Below are 20,447 nucleotides of genomic sequence, written 5' to 3'. Positions count from 1 at the left end.
AGGTGGTGACACAGCAGAAGCTCTGGGGCCACATATGCTAAAGTACAACTTTGGGTCTTAGATTATGTGTTAAGAGCTGGTGAAAAGTTAGCCCTTACATGTGTAATTCCACGTTATCCAGAATATAGTCCACTTTCAACTCAGGGTATATTCTAATAATGATAAACTACTAAATATTGTCAAATTTGATCCTCACCACAACCACATTAGGTAAGAATTCTTATTCATTTTGTAGGGGTCTTTCATTCACTCATTCAACAAAAACTAATTGCATTCCTTCTGTGTACCAGGCACTGTTCTAGGCACAGGGAGTTGCGCCAGATAGGCAAGATTAAGAAAATTGGTCAAGGTCCACACTGCCACCCAGCTCCAGAGTCTGAATTTAAATTCAGATCTGTTTAACTACAAACGCATCAGCCACTACCCAGTGCTTCCTCCCAAATGTTGCAAATGAAACTTTGTGTTGGGGTATGGTGATCTTTTTTTATTCCCTCTGTTTTCTGTTTGTCTTCCTTCTAGTCATCTCCTCTCCTAGGGCTGCTTTCTATTCATGAAGAATTTTTTAATCAGGTACTGGTTCAAATTTTCAACAGAAATTTATAATTTTATTTATTTATTTTTTCCCCCAAAGCCCCAGTAGATAGTTGTATGTCATAGCTGCACATCCTTCTAGTTGCTGTATGTGGGAGGCGGCCTCAGCATGGCCGGAGAAGCGGTGCGTCGGTGGGCGCCCGGGATCCGAACCCGGGCCGCCAGTAGCGGAGCGCGCGCACTTAACCGCTAAGCCACGGGGCTGGCCCATCAACAGAAATTTAAAATGATGCAATAAAATAAGTCCAGTCAAATCTCCAGTATGGCATCATATATTTGAAAAAAATAAATTTTAGACAAAATGAAAATTCAGAATCTATATGGCTTAATATTATTTTCATGGCTTTTTTCCCTAAAGACTTTTCTAACTTCCTTGTCTTTCTTTTCTTCCTTTCATTTCTTTTCACAATGTAATTTGCACTTTATTCCACATCTAAAAAGGAAGCACCTTAATGTTCAACTTCTTTGTTCTTATCTTTTCCAGTTGTTCACATCTATTTTTTGCTTTGCTTTCCAAGTTAAATCTTCACATTTCTTCCACTGTTAGTCTCTTCTCATCCTTCAAACATGGTTTCTTTATAGTTCTTCAGTTTTTAAAATTCTTTCCTCACAGACAGCTCGCCTTTTTTTCTAAAATGTTTTGAAGATTTTTCTGTGGTAAGAGAACCAAGACATAAGGGAAAGCTTTAAAACTTGTGTTCCAGTAGTATACAAAAGCTTCCTGCTGTACTGAAAAGGAAAATAAGAAACATTAAAGAGATTTTTTTCTGCTTCCAGTTTATGTTGACACATAGTTCTAAGAAGAAAACAGAACATTTTTGCTCACCAATGTTTTACTGTAAGAACTTATGATTCCTGTCAGTATGCACTGCTGGAAGGTTTTATGCATTAACAGAGGCCATGCCAGCATGCCCTCAGCCCGAATATCCCTCTTTCCATCACTTGACATTTGGGTAGCGCACTAACTCCTGGTTTACCTTTTAGAATGAAGGGGTGACACCTTTAGTTGTTTTCAGTTACTAACGCTTTGGAGTGAATATGTTTAGCAGATAGACAGCTCTTTTGAAGGGAAGCTCGAAAACAGAGTGCTGACAAGAATGGGAGGAGATCGGACAAGGCATGTTGAGGGAGTAAAGAGTGAGGCGATGGGTGCAAGGAAAAGCTGTACATTTACACAACCTGGAGGCCCCCTGAGGGCCCCAGCACCTGGAGCGTGGAGGGGGGAAGAAGTGAAAGGCCAATGCTGAAAGGAGTGGTGGCCTGAAGAAACCTTCGACTAGAGTCAAGGACTGGGAAAAGGTGCAGGATAGGGTCTTCAGAGCACTGAGCTTGCGGAGCAAGAGGATCAGCACGTGGGTTGCTGCTACTGAGGGTTCTGACCTAGGTTGACCCATTAGTGCTTCACAGCTTCTAGGGCAGACACTCAGGGGAATTACCACCAAAGAACGGAATTTCCCTTGTGTGCGAAACAGAATGCATTCATTACCTCAACTTTGTTACACACAAAGTCCCCTCTGGTACCCAGGACGTTGTTACAAGGTTTCATATCTCCCTGAGTTTACCAACACGGGGGGCGGGGCGGAGGGGGGAGCGGGGGGGGGGGGGGGGGGGGGGGGGAAGCGCATTGTATCTACTTTGCTGAGACTTCAGGATTTAATGTACAATGAGTTGCAAGATCTCTGAGGAAAAAAATAAGTTGTCCACAGACGCTTTTAAAACAAACTTTGGGGGCCCGCCTGGTGGTGTAGTGGTTAAGTTCACACACTCCACTTCAGCCCGGGGGTTTGCAGGTTCAAATCCCGGCACAGATTTACACACTGCTCAGCAAGCCATCTTGCAGCGGCGTCCCGCATACAAAATAGAGGAAGATTGGCACAGGTGTTAGCTCAGGGACAATCTTCCTCACCAAAAAATAAAAAAAATAAAGCAAACTTTGCAAATTGTGCTTCAAATTCATTCATGACAAAAAGTTCCACCGAGCTTCTTCTAACCACGACTGGCAAATGCATGAACACTCCTGCTCCCCTCTTTCCAGGCAGGCACTGCAAGTGGTCCTCACCCACATATTTCTTTCATATTGTGCGCCAGGAAGCCGTGAAAATTAGTTAGAATTGGCACCCCAGATGAAGCCTGCATGAACCTGGTGACTGAATCCCTGTCAAGGACCAGTAGGACCCAGTTTGGTTAAGTTGGGAAGTTGTGTAAGTTTGTCTTCTCTTTCCTGGTCACTGGCAATTTTCCTTCCCTCCCCACGTGTCACACACGCCTAGATGTTCAGGGCTTTCCTTTGCTCTCAAGGTCACACTCCTCAAACAAATGAGAAAGAATTACCATTTTCTGTTGATTCAGCAATAAACTACAGGTAACTATAGGTAGTTTTTAGAAGGGTTAGTTGGTGATATCGCCATCTTTTCCTTCCTCCCAAACACCTCTTTGATTTCCTTGGCGATGAACTAGCTACACCTTCCCATCTTAACAAGAAACATAGGTGTGTTTCTCCTGAAGGTAAACCTTTCACTTAGAGTGCGACACAGCATCGTGAGCTCTCTGTCAACCACTGCCCACACATGGGCCTGTCAGAGAAGACCGCAGGGTCAGTTTAGGCCTGGGGTCAATTCCTTGATTACTCACTTAACGTTCTCACTTAGATTTCCTGTCTGTATCATTTTCACGTATAGTATTTGGTTGGCAAGCGGGTTCTTTTGTTGAGATCCCAAGTGACGCTAATGTGGAGAACAACTTAGGCCTGAGTAGTTTGAAAGAGTCAGAAATTCTCCAGGATCTGACCCTGGTATCTTCTGTGTCTCACTAAGGACTAGAAAGCACACTTGCTTTTATTTATTCTGGTCAAAGCCTCTCCTGATTCCCAGACGAGAATTCTGAGCGTTCTATGCAACTTGAGCATGCTGCTCGGGAGACCCAGCGACACTAGAAGGGCCCTTGTCTACCCTGTGTTTGCAGAGTTACTTGACAACACAAGTTGGCCCTCTACCCCTCAAAATACCCTGCACTTTTCTTGTTCAGCCTGTGATCCACACTATTCTTTCCCAACACACACACTCATGAGAACTTTCTTTTTCTGTTCTCTGCTAACAAAATTCTCCCCTCCCCCCAGACTCAAAGTTGCCACACCAGCTAGAAAGGTTCTCTCTCCTCCGATCCCCAAGCTGTATGCTCATTCTGTCTGATATTGTTACTTTTCATTTGGTATAAAGCACGACTCCCCAATCTCCCTTCTGAAATCTTAGCGCAAATTTCCAGCTTCCTGCTGATGCCCCCACTCCCATGACTTGCAGGCGCCCCATCCTACAGAGCTTTAGGAGGACAGGGCCTGCCCTCCTGGAGCCAAAGGGAGCGGTAAAGTTCATGCAGCAAGCATCTTTCTGATCTTGAAAATATTGACCACAGCAGAGATTAAAATCTTCCTACCAAGGCTGCTGCAGAATCAGTGATGCATGAAGCTTTACCAGAGGATTTCAATTTGTCCTCTAGGGTTTAATTTATTCAACAACACTTACTGAGCACCTAAATGTGCCAGGCACTCTAAGAGATGCTGAGGATTCAGCAGTGACAAGAGCAACAAAATCTCCACCCTCTGGGGACCTTAGCAAGCACCGCCAGTACTTCGCTGGTGAATGGATTCACTTGTTGAGATTTCAGGGCAGACAGTGAACAAGTAAATAAGTCATCACATGGTAATACATGCTTTAGGGTAAAAACAAGCATGGGAAGAAGATGGTGACTGTTGGGGTGGGGGAGAGTGGTGATTTTAAATACAGTGCTCAGGGAAGGTCTCACTGGGCAAGAGCTTAAAGGAGTAAGGGAATGAGCATGTCTCAGGGAAAAATTATTCCAGGCAGAAAGCCTAGGTAGTGCAAAGGGCCTGAGGCAGATCTGAGTCTTGTGGATTCAGAAATGACAGGAAGGCCTGTATGGCTGGAGTGAATTATCTGAGGGGAAGAGCAGGAGGAGATGAGGATAGAGAAATAAAGGGGACCAAGCCTTATAGGCAGTTGTAAGGATTTTGGCTTTTTATCTGAAATTGAAAGCCAATGGAAGTTTTGAGCAGAGAATTGACATGATTTGGTTTAGGTCGCAAAGAATCACTCTGTCTGGTGTGTTGAGAACAGAGTGAAAGGACCAAAGCCAGAATCAGGAGGATCAATCAACAGGTTATTGCAGTAATTTAAGTGAAAGATGGGAGTTCCAACCAGGATTGGAGCAGCGGAGGTGTCAACAGAATTTGCTGACAGACTGAGCATGGAGTGTGAAACAGAGAGGAGTCAAGGGTGCACCTATCTGTCGTCAGGCATTGGCAGAGGCAAGGTGTGCAGAGGGTCCGCCCAGAAGAGAGAGAGAATGGACAGGGTGGAGGCAGAGCACAGACCTTCTTCTATTGTCTCTCCTTCCTCTTTTCTCATGTCCCTCACTTCTCCTCCAGGGAAAAGTGACCCTGAGCAGGTCGATCACCTCGCGGTATTATCAAAACAATGGGCAGTGAGTGTGATCAACTGATTTTCGTTTCCCAGAGAATACTTGTTTCCCCAGTGAAAAGTTGGCTGACCCACCTTAATCTTCTAATGGAGGGATGTGCCTGGGAGAGATTTTTGGAATGGAGTTGGCAGAGTAGGGAATGGGCAATGGGGACTGCCTAGTTCTCTAGGTCTTGGAAGTAAAATGCTATATCAGTAAAAGGAAGTAAAGTGATCAGTCTCATGCAATACCAACTGGTTGCAAACCATGTATTAAAAAAAATCTGCGGGACATTTATTAAGTTCCAGGTACTGTACTAGGCCCTAGGGATATAATGGTGAACAAAACAGAAATTGTCTTGGCCTCATGGAGCTTACAATTAAGCAAGGGGACAGATGGACAGGCAGTTAAATATATTATTACGTAGTATGGAAAGTGACTGAAGAGACAGTTGCAGGGCTTCTGAGAGTACATAAGAGGCGGATACATTCACCCCTTCCCCACTTTTGTAGAGTAGTTCTGTATCCTAGGACAGCCACAGAAAATACTCAAAACTAAAGAGAAAGAATCAGGAAATATAAAGGCTTTTAACATTTTCAACTCATTGCACCTCGTACATAGCGTCAGCCATGTGATGGAGTAGGAGAATGAATTTACTCCATAGTTCAAAAGTTGAAGGCAGTTATTATAAGGAAGAATACTGCATTTTTAAAGAGTACTGTCTTAAAAGTGCTAAATAACCATTTCCAGAAGTTGGTTTTCCCCTTTAGACACTATCCTTCTTTTTAAAATGAATAGATGAGTGAAATATATGTTATCTTTTGTTATATAAAAAGACATAACCAGAAACCTTCAGATTCACTACATGTAACGTGTTACATTTGTATTCACAAATGTAACAATTTCCAACACTCAACACATGTATTATAATGCATATATGACACTGTCAAATCATGTATTTACTCTGCATAATTACATAAATATAAATAATGTACACTAAATGTAAAAATATAAAACCTGTTAACTAACTGTAGCAAGATTTCATTTATTCACATGAATTTAAGAGCTTCTTTTGTTTCTTTTTTTTTTCTTTGTCTCTGCTTGGTTGCTTTGGGAATTACTTCCAGGAAATATTATAAAACTGATAATACATTTTAATTTTCCTTACTTGAAAGGCTACAAATAAAGAAATTAGACTCATATTAGTTTATGTGTACGTGTCTTTCAGAGAGAAAACAGACTATTTAAATAGTTAAAAATTGACATTTATTTATTTATTTAAAGATCACTAAATGGAAGCAAATTCAAAATAAAACTTCAACGTTCACTTTAGAAAAATCTGATTATAGAAAGAAAGTCTTACAACGTTACCACGTCCGCATAATTTAGGTTTTCACACTCTATTTCATTCCAATTTTTTCCTAAACTGAGCTTCCTTTTTTCAAGTATTTAATCATATTAGTGGTGGCTTAATTAGTGCTAAGTATAAAAACTAAGAAAACTCCAACCCGATGTGAAAGCGAAAGTCACAGACACTGATTCACACCTAACGCTAGTTTTACGCAGGGTTTTCCAGCGTCCTAGTTAAACCTGAGCTTGTCTGAGCTGTTTCATCCTGAGCTTCAGAAAGCCAGCTGAGACGCTTATTTCTGAAATCCAGATGTCTCACTTGCTGATTCTCAATCAATTCACTAGCATAGAATCAGTTGTATTTTTTTCTGTACATCTTTTGGAAATGAAAATAGTCAAATTTCACTCTCTTCCTTAGGGAAGCACTAAAATTTAGGATTAATAAACAGGTTTATTGCTTTTTCTACCTTACCTGAAAAATGGAGCTATATCCTCCACTAATTAACTGACACACAAATAATTCACAATAAGTCAGCCTTTAGGGTTTTAGGATACGAGTCTATTTAGTCCAGAAATGCATAAATCTTTTTATAAAATTATTAGTTGTGTTGACTGTTAAGAATGTATTTCTGCAAATAAACTATTTGACTGACATTATACTTATCTACTTACATATGTAGAAGTAAAATGATATATATACAAACATCTATATATCATATGTATATATGTATGTGTACCTATATCTATGTTTATGCATATATAGATGTGTGTATATATATATAGAGAGAGAGAAAGCTAGTCTTTTAAACACTGCCCCACCCTACTCCATCCTCCAAAAAAAGACTGAAGAGAAGGTCCAAAGATAAGCAAGGTTTAGTGAAACTCGGACTCAGAGTGTTAGCATCCTGCCATCCTGTGGTTATGTGCAGAACTACCGCTGCATCTTACTTGGCGTTTCCAAATGCGTATCCCAAAGGGCTATCAGGAATGCAGTTAGGATAAAAAATGAAGTAACTTTAAAAAGAATTGAGACCACAGGGAAGCGACCTAAAGGCTCTACAAATTCATTTCATCCTAAAATAGAAACTTTCCGTTGAATTAATCCCCTGAAACACAATGTTGTCTTTAGACATGCACTGTGTTTTAATTTTAAATTTGATGAATACGTCTGCAGTCAATAGATTCTAAGAAAGACAAGGTGACATCTTAATTAGTTTATTTTCTATTTTAATAAACAGACAATGTCTTGTCAGACCAAATAGAAAAAAATCTGACTTTAAAATTCTAAGCATTGCACTGACTGCTAACTGCAAAGGTGAGTAAGAATCTCGAAGACTCGGAGCAGCTCTTGGGCTCACGGGGAAATAGAACCAGCCTCCGCCTCAGCCTAACTTAGTCTAAAGGTAGTTAACAGGTTTTTATTTTTGTACTACAAGTTTCAAGCCAGGATCCCACATTTCATTAGACCTATCAAATAAAATGTCTGTGAAAGAATGAAGGATCAGATGGTTATCCTAAATTTTATTTAGCACTGCTTCACTCCCCACACCTTCCCCAAGCATAGCAACAAGCTGCCTTCAACGCCAAGCAGGTAACAGTACAAAACCCAGAGCAGCCAGGACCACCCTTGTGCTCACACCTACACTGTTAGAGAAGCAACGACTCAGGGAAACAGCCCGGCACCTTGTTCCAACAACAATCAGACACCAGCTGTTGGGGAATATCTCAAGAGTCTACTCCAGTTTGCTCTCACCCAGCTTTAAGCAAGCCATAGCAAGCAATATGTGCATTTATAGGAGTAGCTGGTGAACTTAATTGGCAAATAAATGGTTACTTAAAATTTGTATCAAATTATACTTCACTTCAAATTTGAATAAAGATTGCTTTTGTGATTTCATTATGGGCAGAGTTACTCTCATCCGGGCTTTGGTGTTCCTTTTCCTGCTCTCTTGAGTTGCCTTCCCTCATTTCTAGCTGGGCTTTCTGCTTTTGGTTGGAGCCTTTCTTCCTAGTGTGTCTTAGCGCATCGTCCACTTCAACTCCATCCCCACCTGACCTATGTCTTCTAGGACATCCTGAATACAAATGACACCCCAATGTGAGGCATGGGTCAACGTGCCACAGCTTGGCAGAGATCAGCTCAGCTCTTCAATCTGTTTCCCTCAATATGTGCTCTGTGGTAGGAATGCGCTGGTTGTATCAATCTGAATTTTTGAAGCTAAATTGTCAAGCTGGTTTACTGAGGGCAAGGGCCTTGGGAAGAATCACGTCTAGAGATTAGAAGCAATGCTGGTAAAGCCAGATTTTTAAAGTATTAACTCAGAAAGGCTGCAAACATTGATTTAAGGGTTGGAAAAAGAAGACTCGAAAGAAGAAAGGAAAGAAGGAAGGAAGGAGGCAGGGAGGGAGGAAAGAAGGTAGGAAGGAAGAAGGGAGGGAGGGAGGAAGGAAAAGATAGAAAGAAAAAAGGGAGGGAAGGAGGGAGAGACAGAAGAAAGAGAAAAAGGGAGGGAGGGAGGCAGGGAAGAGAGAGAGAGTGAGAGAGAGAGAAAGAAAAGAAAGATTTAAACCTCAGTCCTTCTAGTGATGCTTAATGTTAACGAGACTCCGATTTTCATATAACAACGTGAATATTTATTGACATTCTGGGCATTTTACACGTGGCCTTTTAATCTTCACAATGACCCCGTGAGCTAAGCACTAATTTTATCCCCATTTTACAAATGAGAAACCTGAGACACTGAGAAAGGTGAAATAACTTGCTGCAAAGCTGGGATGTGAGGCCCCAGCTGCCCACCAGAGCCGACACCCTCAGCTCTCACATTGGACCCCTCTTCCTGGCCACAAGGAAACAAACTCAGGAGACAAAATAACGTGCCCCAGGCAAACACTTGGAAGAGAGGGGCTAGGATTGGAACCCAGACCTCCCTGTTGTTCCAGCAGCACTCCCATGCTGTACACACACTGCCCAGAGGCTACGGCCTCGGTTTCCCTTTCTGCCTGTACACCCCTCCTCTTGGCCCTCTGTGGCCTCTTTTCTTCTCCTTCCCAGTCCGTCTTTCTTCCTGCCACATCTTGTCTTTCTCTGTTTCTAGATACCTTTTCTATATTTATCACAATATCCTACCTCCCTTTTCCTTTAACCTGAAAAGAATGAACAGTAGGAACAAACGGTGAAATGTACTGGTCCAGTGCACACGGGCCTGGTGGGCCCTTGCTCTGCTGTTCAGCTGTGTGATTTTGAGCAAGAATTTAATCCTAAATCTCAGGTTCCTCATCTGTAAATTAAAACAATAGGACAAATCTCATGAGGTTAATCTAAAGATTAAATCATGACCCCTGTAAGAGCCTCTTATGGGATCTGGCTCTAGCAAGAAAGCAGCCAGTCCTTCTTCTCATCGTCTTCACTATCATCATCATCATCATAAACAAATGTCATTCATTTAAAAATCTTCTTTTTTGAGTATAAATGTTGAAATGCCTTTCCCATTTAAATTTTCTTTTTCTCTGTTACGTGGCAAATTGCTCCGGGGAGATGACCTCTCTTTTTGAAGGCCAGAGATTAACAAAAGTTAAATAGTTGCTATTATAACCCAGTCTCTGGTCTCCAGTGTAAAGTTGGTAAAGTCTAAATTTAGAGTAAATTGTTACATTAAAAGGCAATTCCTCAGTGAGAACAAGGGTTATATTGCTTTTTGCCTTAAAGTGGGGCATGAGCTGAAGACGGACTGATTTAAGAGGCATCCTGCGGCCACAGTTCTTGGTACTTACTGATGACACCAGACTGCAGGACAGGGCGAGGTGGATCTGAGAGAGCTGAGTGTCATGTCTCTCACGCCTTTAGGTTACCCATTGCCTTTCAATCAACTTTGCTTTTCCTAAAACAGTCCCCTACTGGGACTCTCCAAAAGGAGCAGAGACAATCGAGGGCCGCCTGAATTCACCTTTTGAAAAAGCATTTGCTACTCAGCCAAGGTTCAAGTGAACAGAGTTTAGGAATAAAGGAAAGGAACAGTAATTGCTCACAATAAGGCTCTCTCAACTAGTGAAGATAATTCTCAGGTTTTTTTGAAAAATAAAAACATTATAGTCTTGATTTGGCTTATTAAGAAATATCAACGTGCGTTTAAATATTAAATTCCACTTATGTGTGTGTCAATAGACTTAAAAGCGAGTTCTGATTTCTAATTTCCAGGCCATGCCATCCTAGTGATTTCCAAATTGCCTCTCCTAAGCATACGTGAATTTGTCCACGTGTTAGAGAACCCTTTTGATTTTCCAGGATTTCTCAGCATATCCCTCTCAGTACTATCATTGAAACCGGCAAACAGTTAGCCATTGATGATTAAGCAGCTAGTAACTATGGGGGATTGGAATTGGCCACCTCAAAATATATCTCTGCCTGAAAGACAATTTGGCCCCCACCCCCACTAACTGACCAAAGGAGTTTGGGATGGGAGGCCTGCCCCCAGAACAGGCCATCACCATAGACATCTCCGGGCATCTGGGTGGGTCCTTGGTAAGCCCATTCTTAGTTCTAGTTACCCTTTATAAGAAAATCTCCATTTGTAACGAAAATCTCCATTTGTAAAGGTATCTTCTTCCCTGTACCAGGAAGAAGGGGGTGATGACCTTACCTAGAAACTTATCAGAATGGAAGATGAGGACTTAAATCTGCATGTTAAACTTACCCATTGTTAACTGTGCTGTTTAGGCAACATGCTGACTCCCACTAGGTTCCTATAGATGACATCCCCCTCGAGCTGGGGTCACCATGGTAATGGATGCTTGAACTATTTTTTTCGGGAACTGAACCCCTTTTCCGCCTCAGGCCGGATTGAGACCACCAATCCATCAACTGGGCCCACGCAGCAGACGTATGTCCGAAAAGCGACGTTTTGACAGCAAGAGGTTGAAACTCTACCCTCAGGGCATGCTAATGCCACCATTCTGTGAACATGCCTCCTATGAAGAGGCATGAAGTCTGACTACACTTGTGCAGGTCGTCAGTTACCTCATCTCTCCTCACTTCCAATTGTTTCAGACTACCTTGCCCCCTACCCCATAAATATCCAAGTACCTATTTTCGGGGAAGTGGATTTGAGTTTCAGTCTCTCATTTCCACACTTGGCTGCCTTGTGATTAATAAACCCTCTCTCTCTGTAATCTCATCATCTTGGTGATTGGCTTTCTGGGCGGCAGGCAAAAACACGGACCTGGTGTGGTAACAATATCACACTGCCTATCTCCCCACACCCCTTCTTTCCATTTAATGATTAAAAAATAGCATAAGGAGCTTTTTCAGAGTTATCCCAATGCTTAGAATACAGTTCACGCACCAAAATATTTAATGAATGCTGCAAACTCCTGTGGAGGACATTAATCTCAATAATTGCACTAATGGAATGCAGGTTATCTGTCTCATTCTTTAGAATTCATGAGGAGAAAGTCATTCTGATAAAATCTCCAAACTCCCTGTTAAGACATCCTCGGACTTGCCATATAGGTGTCTAATGGAAAGGACAGGAAGGCCCCCAGATTTTATTGTTGTTTTGTTGTTGTTGTTGAAATCACACTGCTACCCTCTTCCTGAAATGTCTGTCAGATGGTACTTTATGAATTTGACATCTATGCTCCTCATGACGTCTCTGCATTACTGCTTTTGAATGACTAAATAATTTTCAGACTTTTACCTACTTGACATTCAAAATACAATCATGAATCATTCACATGTCTTAGCCTTACTTATGCTTTCAGTATTTTCCATTAAAAGCTAGTCTGTTTGCCTTAAGCAAAATGATACAATCTCAAAAATTCTTTTGATCAGGAAACTGATTTGCATGGAGTGAGATCCTCCTGGTCAACTCAGATGCACGCTTGTCAGGTGAGTTGATTCTGCATGAGGTTAACAATTAACTTGTCTCATCTGAAAATCAGTAACATTTCTTCAATCAGCCTCTACTGTTTGGACAAAATACCTCAAAAGAATCTGGAAATATTGGTTCCCAAAGAACCAAGATTGCTCCTTGTTCTTCACAAAGAAATCTATTGAGCTCACGAAAGACAAGGCCTTCTAACCAGCATTCACCTCTTTCTTTGCTGGGCTTATGCCATGTCGGAGGGACACTTTTTGACAAAATCATTCAACACATAGACACAGCGGCCTCTCTGGGGTGGGGATGGAGTGGGATTAGCTCACCAGAGCTACAGCGGCTGTTTTTAATCTGCAGTTGCTGCTCCTGTTGGGTTGGAGGAGAGGAATCTGGGTAAGGAGGAGCTGCCCTGGCTGATTCCCACCTTCTGGCACACAGCTCATGAATGCATTTTACAGGACAGCAAGTGCATCTTTGACTTCCCTAAGTTGCGAGAATTTTACTGTGATCTTCCAGCTCTGCTGATTGAAAAGCTTGCTCTTAATGTTAACACGGAAAAAGTCTTTTAAAGTAATAAAAGAGCCTGAACACAGACAACATAGAACTCAATGATGTGAAACTGGGGGGGACAGAAACTCTCATAGGTCCCCAAATCTTTGGCATGCTATATCTATGTTACTAAGGAAAAGCAGAAAGATACAATTTGCTAGAGTTTGTTCTTTTCCCCCAAATAGATGACATGGAGAAAAACTGAGCTACTTAGAATTAAACCAATGTAGTTTCTCCAGTTACTCGGTGGTATAAGACTGATTTGACATTTTTGAATGGGGCTTAAAGAATTTCGTTAAATCTAAGCCATGGCTTTGGTATCAAACAATCAATAAATAACAATGCCTCCCTTTGCCATCTTTCCACATTGTGTAGGCCCTGCCCCCTGATGACCCTGTCTTTGCCTTCATCAAGGCCCCAATCCCTCCACTGCCTCTTGGTCTTAGAAGCTGTTGAGCCTTTCTGACCACAGTCAGGTCACTTGTTAAACTGATCACTTGTGTTTCTTAGGTGAATTGTTTACCACTCCGAGGTTCAGGCTCCAAATCTCTAAACCAGGGATAATATAACATCTAAGTCGGGGGGCTGTGAGAATCACTTACCTGTGGAATGAAAGGCCACTTGCAGTGCCTCGCACAGGTGCCTTAGAACCTCGTTGGCCAACAGCCCGGGCAGTCTGGGGAAGAAACCCCCCTCTGCTTTCTCTGTTCCTGCTCCGTTGTCTACACTCTTGGGTAGATCAGCACCTAGCATCTCAAACTTTTCCACCGACATTCCTCTACGGGCAGGAGAAAATGAACAGACACCTGCAGTAGCCCCGGGAGTGCTGGGGGTCATAATCAAGAGCAACTTACCACAAGCGTTAATTTATCTGAAGTTTCTCAGTTACCTTTACAAATTTTCCCCGATTTTATTCTATCTATCTATATTTACATAGTTTTTAAAAATTCAGTTAGGCAATTGGAATTTCATTCCACGTTTCAAGTAAATTGACCCTAGAGGAAAACGTGTGACATTCCTAAGCCTTTGTGTACCCTAGGCACACTGCTGATAGACCCAAGGGCGCAGACCCCCGATTTGGAAAGCACAGCCTAGCCGACTGTTCTGTAACAGACTTGTGATGTGCAATCTCACCCCAGCCCTTGTTCTCCTCAACAATTTTTTCATTCATCTTTAATTGACTTTCTGTCACGTTACTCACACACATCACCCTAAACATTTGCCCTCTTCAAACTCTCGTCTCACTGGTACCCTACTGAAACAACAGATGGCGTCTGACATCCCTCAGCTTCCCTCTCAGAACTGAACCAACCAATATCACTTCCCACCTCTCCCCTTTCTCTGCTCGCTCCATGAAAACGCCCTCCTCTATCACGAGTTTAGCGTCTCTTGAGCCCTCTTGCCTCTTCCGACCTTCTGCTTCTGTGCCCCTTCTTTCCTTTATATTTTCAGTGTCTTCTCTGAATTGCACCCCTCCTTCTAGCCCACAAGCATTTGCCCCCTGTAACCTAAGTTTTCCCAAAAGCTCTGCCCACTAGCCAAGCCTCTTGTCTTCTTTTTACTCTGTACCATTTCTAGATTTCCACTGAGATTTGAAGTGCATACAGTGAATTACGAAAAGGACGCACCACTCACCCAGGGCATGCAACTTCCTCTCTAAAGTCAGTAATTGTTTCTCAACTTGCACAATAAAAACAGCACCCAAGGGTATAAGAACTATAAAGCAGCAATCTTTAACTGGTAGTTTCAAATATGACCAAAATTGCATCTGATTCAAATGTTCCTATTAGGAAGTTTTAGATAACAGCAAATCTTCACCTAATCATTATTAAGAAAGAAGCTTTAAAGGATTGTCAATCATTAATTTCTGAATTACAATAAGCAGTGCCTGGTCAAAATGAGAAGACTGCCTAGAGTACTGTGTTTTTAAGCCAGGAACAATTGCCACAAAGAACAAAGCGGCATCTTGCTCTAAGTCATTTTTTTTTTTGTGTGAGGAAGATCAGCCCTGAGCTAACATCCGTTGCCAATCCTCCTCCTTTTTTTTTTTTTTTTTGCTGAGGAAGACTGGCCCTGGGCTAACATCCATGCCCATCTTCTTCTACTTTACATGGGACGCCACCACAGCATGGCTTCACAAGTGGTGCATTGGTGCGCGCCCAGGATCTGAACCTGCAAACCCCGGGCCGCCAAGTGGAGCTCGTGCACTTAACTGCTTGGGCCACCAGACCAGCCCCTATAAGTCATTTTAAGTAAAGCCAGAACATCTTTACATTTCCTTTTTCTGAGTATGTTCTTCAGTGAGTTAGTAGCCTTACTGAGATGAACCAGCACTGTGGGCCCTGAAATCACCACGGCTAAGAAGAGAGTGGCTTTGAGGTGCTTTTGGCCAAGCTCCAAGCAGGATTCAGAAATCTGAGCAGCAGCAGAACTAGGTCATGAGCCTAAGAACCTCTCTAAAATATTCACCAAGCCAATCCACCATCATTAGCTCCACTCTCTTATGAGTGGTTTGAAAAGGAAAGTAGCTCAATTCAAAGCTCTTTTGTGACGTCTAATTGGAATCAGAGGTTTTGAATATAAATTCCTATAAGCCAAAGGAAGATGCAGGGGAAACAGCAGTAATATTCTGTTTTACACGGTAAACACAAAAAGGACTGTGGTAAGCATGCATATTTATATAGCATTCTTTGATAATATTTTACCTGTTTCACCTTTGTATAGGGCTATTTGGCGTTTTTCCAGACCTACAGTTTCACCCAGATACTAGAAATGAGCAGCTAGTACAGACCTGGTGTACAGAAGAGAATAAGATGAAATCCACAAAACAAATACATTTGCATTCTTCAGGCTGACCCTCAGCACTGAGAGGTCAGTGGGGCGATATAGTCAAGGACACTCGAGAACTCTTCCTACTATTCTTGCAAAGGTAGGACACTGAGCTATGTTGTGCCAAATGAACAAAGAATATTAAAAGGCAAAGTGTGTGACCCACATTAACTAACACATTTCCTGAAAACAAGGGTTGCATATTTTTTTAAGTTCCATTACTGGGCTCCCAGCCCCTTATTAGTAAAACTGAGTGGAATGCTCTAAAGGAAGTTATTATTTCCTGAAACACTCTTGATAAAAAAGATGGCAACATTTCAAATATTTGGGACCCATTTCATTTAAAGTTCAAAATATGAGTTCATTGGTTTCCTACGACTGCTATAACAAACTAACACAAACTTGGTGCTTAAAACAACACACATCTATTTTCTTACAATTTTAGGGGTGGGAAGTCTGAAGTTGGTTTCACTGGGCTAGAGTCAGGATGTGGATGGGGCTGCACTCCCTCTTGGAGGCTCTGGGGGAGAATCTCTTTCCTTGCCTTTTCCAGTTCTAGAGCTGCATTCCTCGCATTCCATGGCTCATGGTCCCTTCCTCCATCTTCAAAGCCAGCAGCATAGCATCTTCAAATCTCTCTCTGCTTCCATCACATCACCTTTTCCTCTGCAGTCAAATCTCCTTCTGCCTCCTTTTATAAAGACATCTCTTCTTAGTTTCTTCACTAATTAGTACCCAAACCTAAGTTTCTTTGTCTTGTCAGTTCTTTACAAATTTATTGTTTCTTTGTCTAAAAGGTATAAAAGCTGCCTGCTTTCGTCACCTCTTTGAGTTTTCATATTTCCATGAGCTCCCATAAATACATAATTAAATTTGCTTTTCTCCTGTTAATCTGCCTTATGTCAATTTAATTATTAGGCCAGCTACAGAACCTAGAAGGGTAGAGGAGAAACTTTTTCCTCTCTGACTTTACTTAACTTTTCTCAGCCTCAGTTTCCTCACCTTAAGGCAAGATTAAATAAAATCCATATCATAGGGGTATTGTGAGAGTTACATGAGATTATGTGTTATCTGAGTGCCTGGAACTCATGGCTATCCATATAGCCCTGAGTGCAGGTGCAGTGGCAGCTTAGGGAGAGGGAGTATGACACAGAGTTGTGACACAGTTTATGGACATTCAGCTATAGGCGGTAACCACAAACCTCCACCTCCATTGCCAGCTGCCAAGGTGTATTGGTTGATGTACCCCAGTACACTGCCATGTATGGTACAATGGTCAGCTGAAGAGTTACTAAGGTTCAGGTGAATTGTTGAATCCTATGCTATCCTCCCTGCACACGTATTCTGTGATGTCATTACCAAAGCTCTGTATCTCTGGACTTCTTATGTCTCTGGTTTACGGAGCTATGTTATGCCAAATGAACAAAGAATATTAAAAGGCAAAGTGTGTGACCCACGTTAGCTAACACATTTCCTGAAAACAAGGGTTGCATATTTTTCTAAGTTCCATTAGTGGGCTTCCAGCCCCTTATTAGTAAAACTGAGTGGAATGCTCTAAAGAAAGTTCTTATTTTCTGAAAAGCTCTTGATAAAAAATACCGTAACATTTCAAATATTCGGGGCCCATTCTATTTAAAGTTCAAAATATGAGTTCTTGCTTTTAGAGGTGACACATCACCTCCACCTCTGTCTTCATGCTCAGCTGATGTTCTTCCAGTGTGCATGTCTCTGTGTCCAAAGTTCTACTTTTTATAAACATGTTGGATTATGCCTTACTTCAATATGACCTCATCTTAACTATTTAGATCTGCAATGACTCTATTTCCAAATAAGTTCATATTCTAAGGTTATTGGAGGTTAGAACTTCAACATATGAATTTGTAGGGACACAATTCAACCCATAATAGACCGAGATGATGTGAGATAAATATTTGAGTTGCAAACGAGCTGTCCCGACACAGACTCAGGCTTGGGGTCTTGTTGAAAAGACTGTGGTGTTGTCTAACATCTTAAGCAAACTTTTGCCGAGTCCTAGATCTTAGTTAATTCCTGACCGAGCTTTCTATCATCTACTTGTGTGCAGAAAGTCTTTGCTGTTGAAAACGTAATGAATGAGATTCTAAATATGAGGGACACTCTGAAGCCTTTTTGCAGTAGTGATGATTGTGTGGATACATCCATACTCTTTCCATTGAAGCTATAGCTCAATACCCCAAGATCATTTGCAAGCTTCTCTAACCTACTGAATCTTACCAGATGTCTTAAGAATATACGTCACTAGGGCGAGTGAAAGAATAGGACTACATTTAAGCTCAGTCATCACCTCTAGCAGGAAAAGTAACTCCATTTCATGACCTACTGACATGATCTTCATACAGAAGACAGGATTTTTATTGTGGGGGAAGAAAGATATCCCACCCCTCCAGGGCTTCTAGGGTTTGGAGAAGACCACATATTTCCTCTCCAAATGTGAGAAGTTGAAAAAAAAGTGATGTCTGATTCTGGGACACTTCTAAAACTAGAAAACAGGTAAGCAGGTAATAAATAATTAAATAACCAGGTAATAACTAAATAACCAAGTAATGAGTAGATAGATAAAACAAGAAAAAGAAGATTCTCATGGAGAATTCCTCAGAGTCCTGGGAAGCACTGTAGTGTGGCAATTAAAAGCAGGGCTGTTGCCAAACTCTAACATTATTAGTTTCTCACTGCTGCCGCTGTCTTAGTCATAACAACTATCATATCAACATAGTGTTCTAATTTTCATGTTAAAAAGATACCTCTTTTGAAGACTATGTTCAGGGGAAGCCAAATGTTCCCTCTGCTCCTCTGTAGCTGTACGTCTGGCTGAATCTTCAGGCTCTAAATTTAAATAGACCTGGACCAGTCTTGTCCCCACCACTTACAGTTTTGTGACCTTGCACAACTACAGGTTTCTTAGCTGAAAAATGCTAAGATTTTTCTATCCTATTAGATTTTTGGCACAGTTCCTGCTACATAGTAAATGCCGATATATTTCAGGAATAATTGTTTTGAGCAACTTCCTCTTTTCTAAAATAAAGAAAAACACTGTAATTCAATGCTAATTGATACAGAGGCTGCTTGACATATTTTATTTGTGGAGAAATATAGGGAGTATGTGTTCATATCAAAATTAATGTTTAAAACCTTTTATGGTACATTTCTAACATCACTCACTCTCAAGCAACCTGAAGCATTCTTGTTAACACTAATTACAGGCAAAAAGTGATACTAAGAAACCAAACCCTTAGAGAATTCTCTATTGGTAACATGGGAATAGCCATTTTGACTCATTATGGTAATATCTTACTTTTTAACCAAGTAAACAGTAACAACTCATAGAAATAAGTGAGAAAATTACACAGATGCTAGAATATTACATGGAAGACTTGTGAATGTTTCTTGTATTTCTTCATAGGAAGTGTACTACATTAAGATAGTATTTTCCCTGAAGTGCTAGGGATGTAACGCCCTGACAAGGTAATGCCCTCCACTTTATACAGACGTAAGCATGAAACCAAGATGGCTTTGGTTAGGAGACTCTATGCTTAGAGTTTTTTATTTAAAAGAAAACATTTTAATGTGACATTCATTCCTGTCTTTACTGCAGTCACCAGTATAGACAGAGGTTTCTCATCCAGCCATAATTTGGATTGACAGTTGGCTGTGTTAAACCTTGGCATGTAGCCTAAAAAAAGTGATAAACACAGTATATGGTATTTTGACTTTTCCTTATTTAAGTAGAACTTTCTGAGAGTTTCTCAGAAAGGGTATGTTTTTCCTTCACTTTGATCACTAATTTTTAGGTCATATGTTCTCTTTATTCAAAGTTCAAATTATTGAAGCTTGACAGGAACCAGCAGGAAACAAAACTGAAGTTAATCCCTAACGAGGTCTTCTTGTATCATCTACATTATTCCTCCACTTGAAATATTTGGAACACTTTTTTTACACCTATTATCCAGCACGTCACTGTGTAGAGATGACTTAGAATAAATGCGTTAGCTCTGTGGCTCTGATGAAGAGGTTGGGGGAAAAAGTGATATGACAAGAGCAGGGCAGGATAAGAGTGGAAAAGAAGAGATGCAATGAACCTTTTAGAAGTAAGAATCAGAACGAGATCTTGAAATTTTTTTGAAAGGCTCAGTATATAATTAACTAACTAAATAAATAAATAAATGCAGGAAAAGACTGTACTGTTCTACTCAGAAGATATTAATCTTAAGAATTTGGAAGAAAAGATTGATTCCTTTGACTTAGTTTACTTGAAATATGTTCCCCAGCCATCAATAGGACATCCATTGGGTTTCCTTGAAAATAAAAATAGACTATTTTAGATACACTTAATCCATTAATATCCCATCATCTTTTATCCTAGCCCCTCTCCACCACGGAAAAGGATATTTGGGACAGGAAAAATAATATTCAAGGAGTTCTACAGCATCACAATTTTTTTTTTAAATGATGGTTATAGAAAGTTCAGATGTGCTTTTGAAAATATTCTAGATTCTGAAACCCACAAAAAATGTCAAATCCTTATGAACGTCAAATAGTCATACCAATGGCAAGGCAGAGACCTCACTAGGATTGCAAAAACTGAAAATTTTCTTTTGGAATTATGTTGCAATTGATTATAATATAGGACACAATTGCTTGGCATAAAGTCAATGGATATGAAAACTAAACCAAACACATTGGAGGAATTTAGTGAAATCTTTCACTGGCCATGGCAGAAAGGCGGTATTCAGACTTGCATCGTGA

The 20,447-nt window shown here is 41.0% G+C and overlaps 1 protein-coding gene across 1 annotated transcript in view; it reads right to left on the bottom strand.

Annotated features, from left to right (window-relative positions):
* Positions 1–626: 626 nt before the first annotated feature.
* Positions 627–20,447, bottom strand: part of TMEM64 (transmembrane protein 64) — a 91,678-nt gene continuing 71,857 nt past the window's right edge. The window contains exon 4 of the mRNA XM_087447691.1: positions 627–1,243. Coding sequence (XP_087303817.1) covers positions 1,199–1,243 — 45 coding nt within the window. The 3' untranslated portion in view covers positions 627–1,198. The remainder of the gene's footprint in view (positions 1,244–20,447) is intronic.

The sequence above is a fragment of the Ceratotherium simum genome, chromosome 23 (genome assembly GCF_057802395.1).
Source record: "Ceratotherium simum simum isolate JZ-2026a chromosome 23, ASM5780239v1, whole genome shotgun sequence".
NCBI lineage: Eukaryota > Metazoa > Chordata > Mammalia > Perissodactyla > Rhinocerotidae > Ceratotherium > Ceratotherium simum.
The sequence above is the reverse complement of the archived record's forward strand: the minus strand, read 5'-3'. Positions and strand labels throughout refer to the sequence as shown.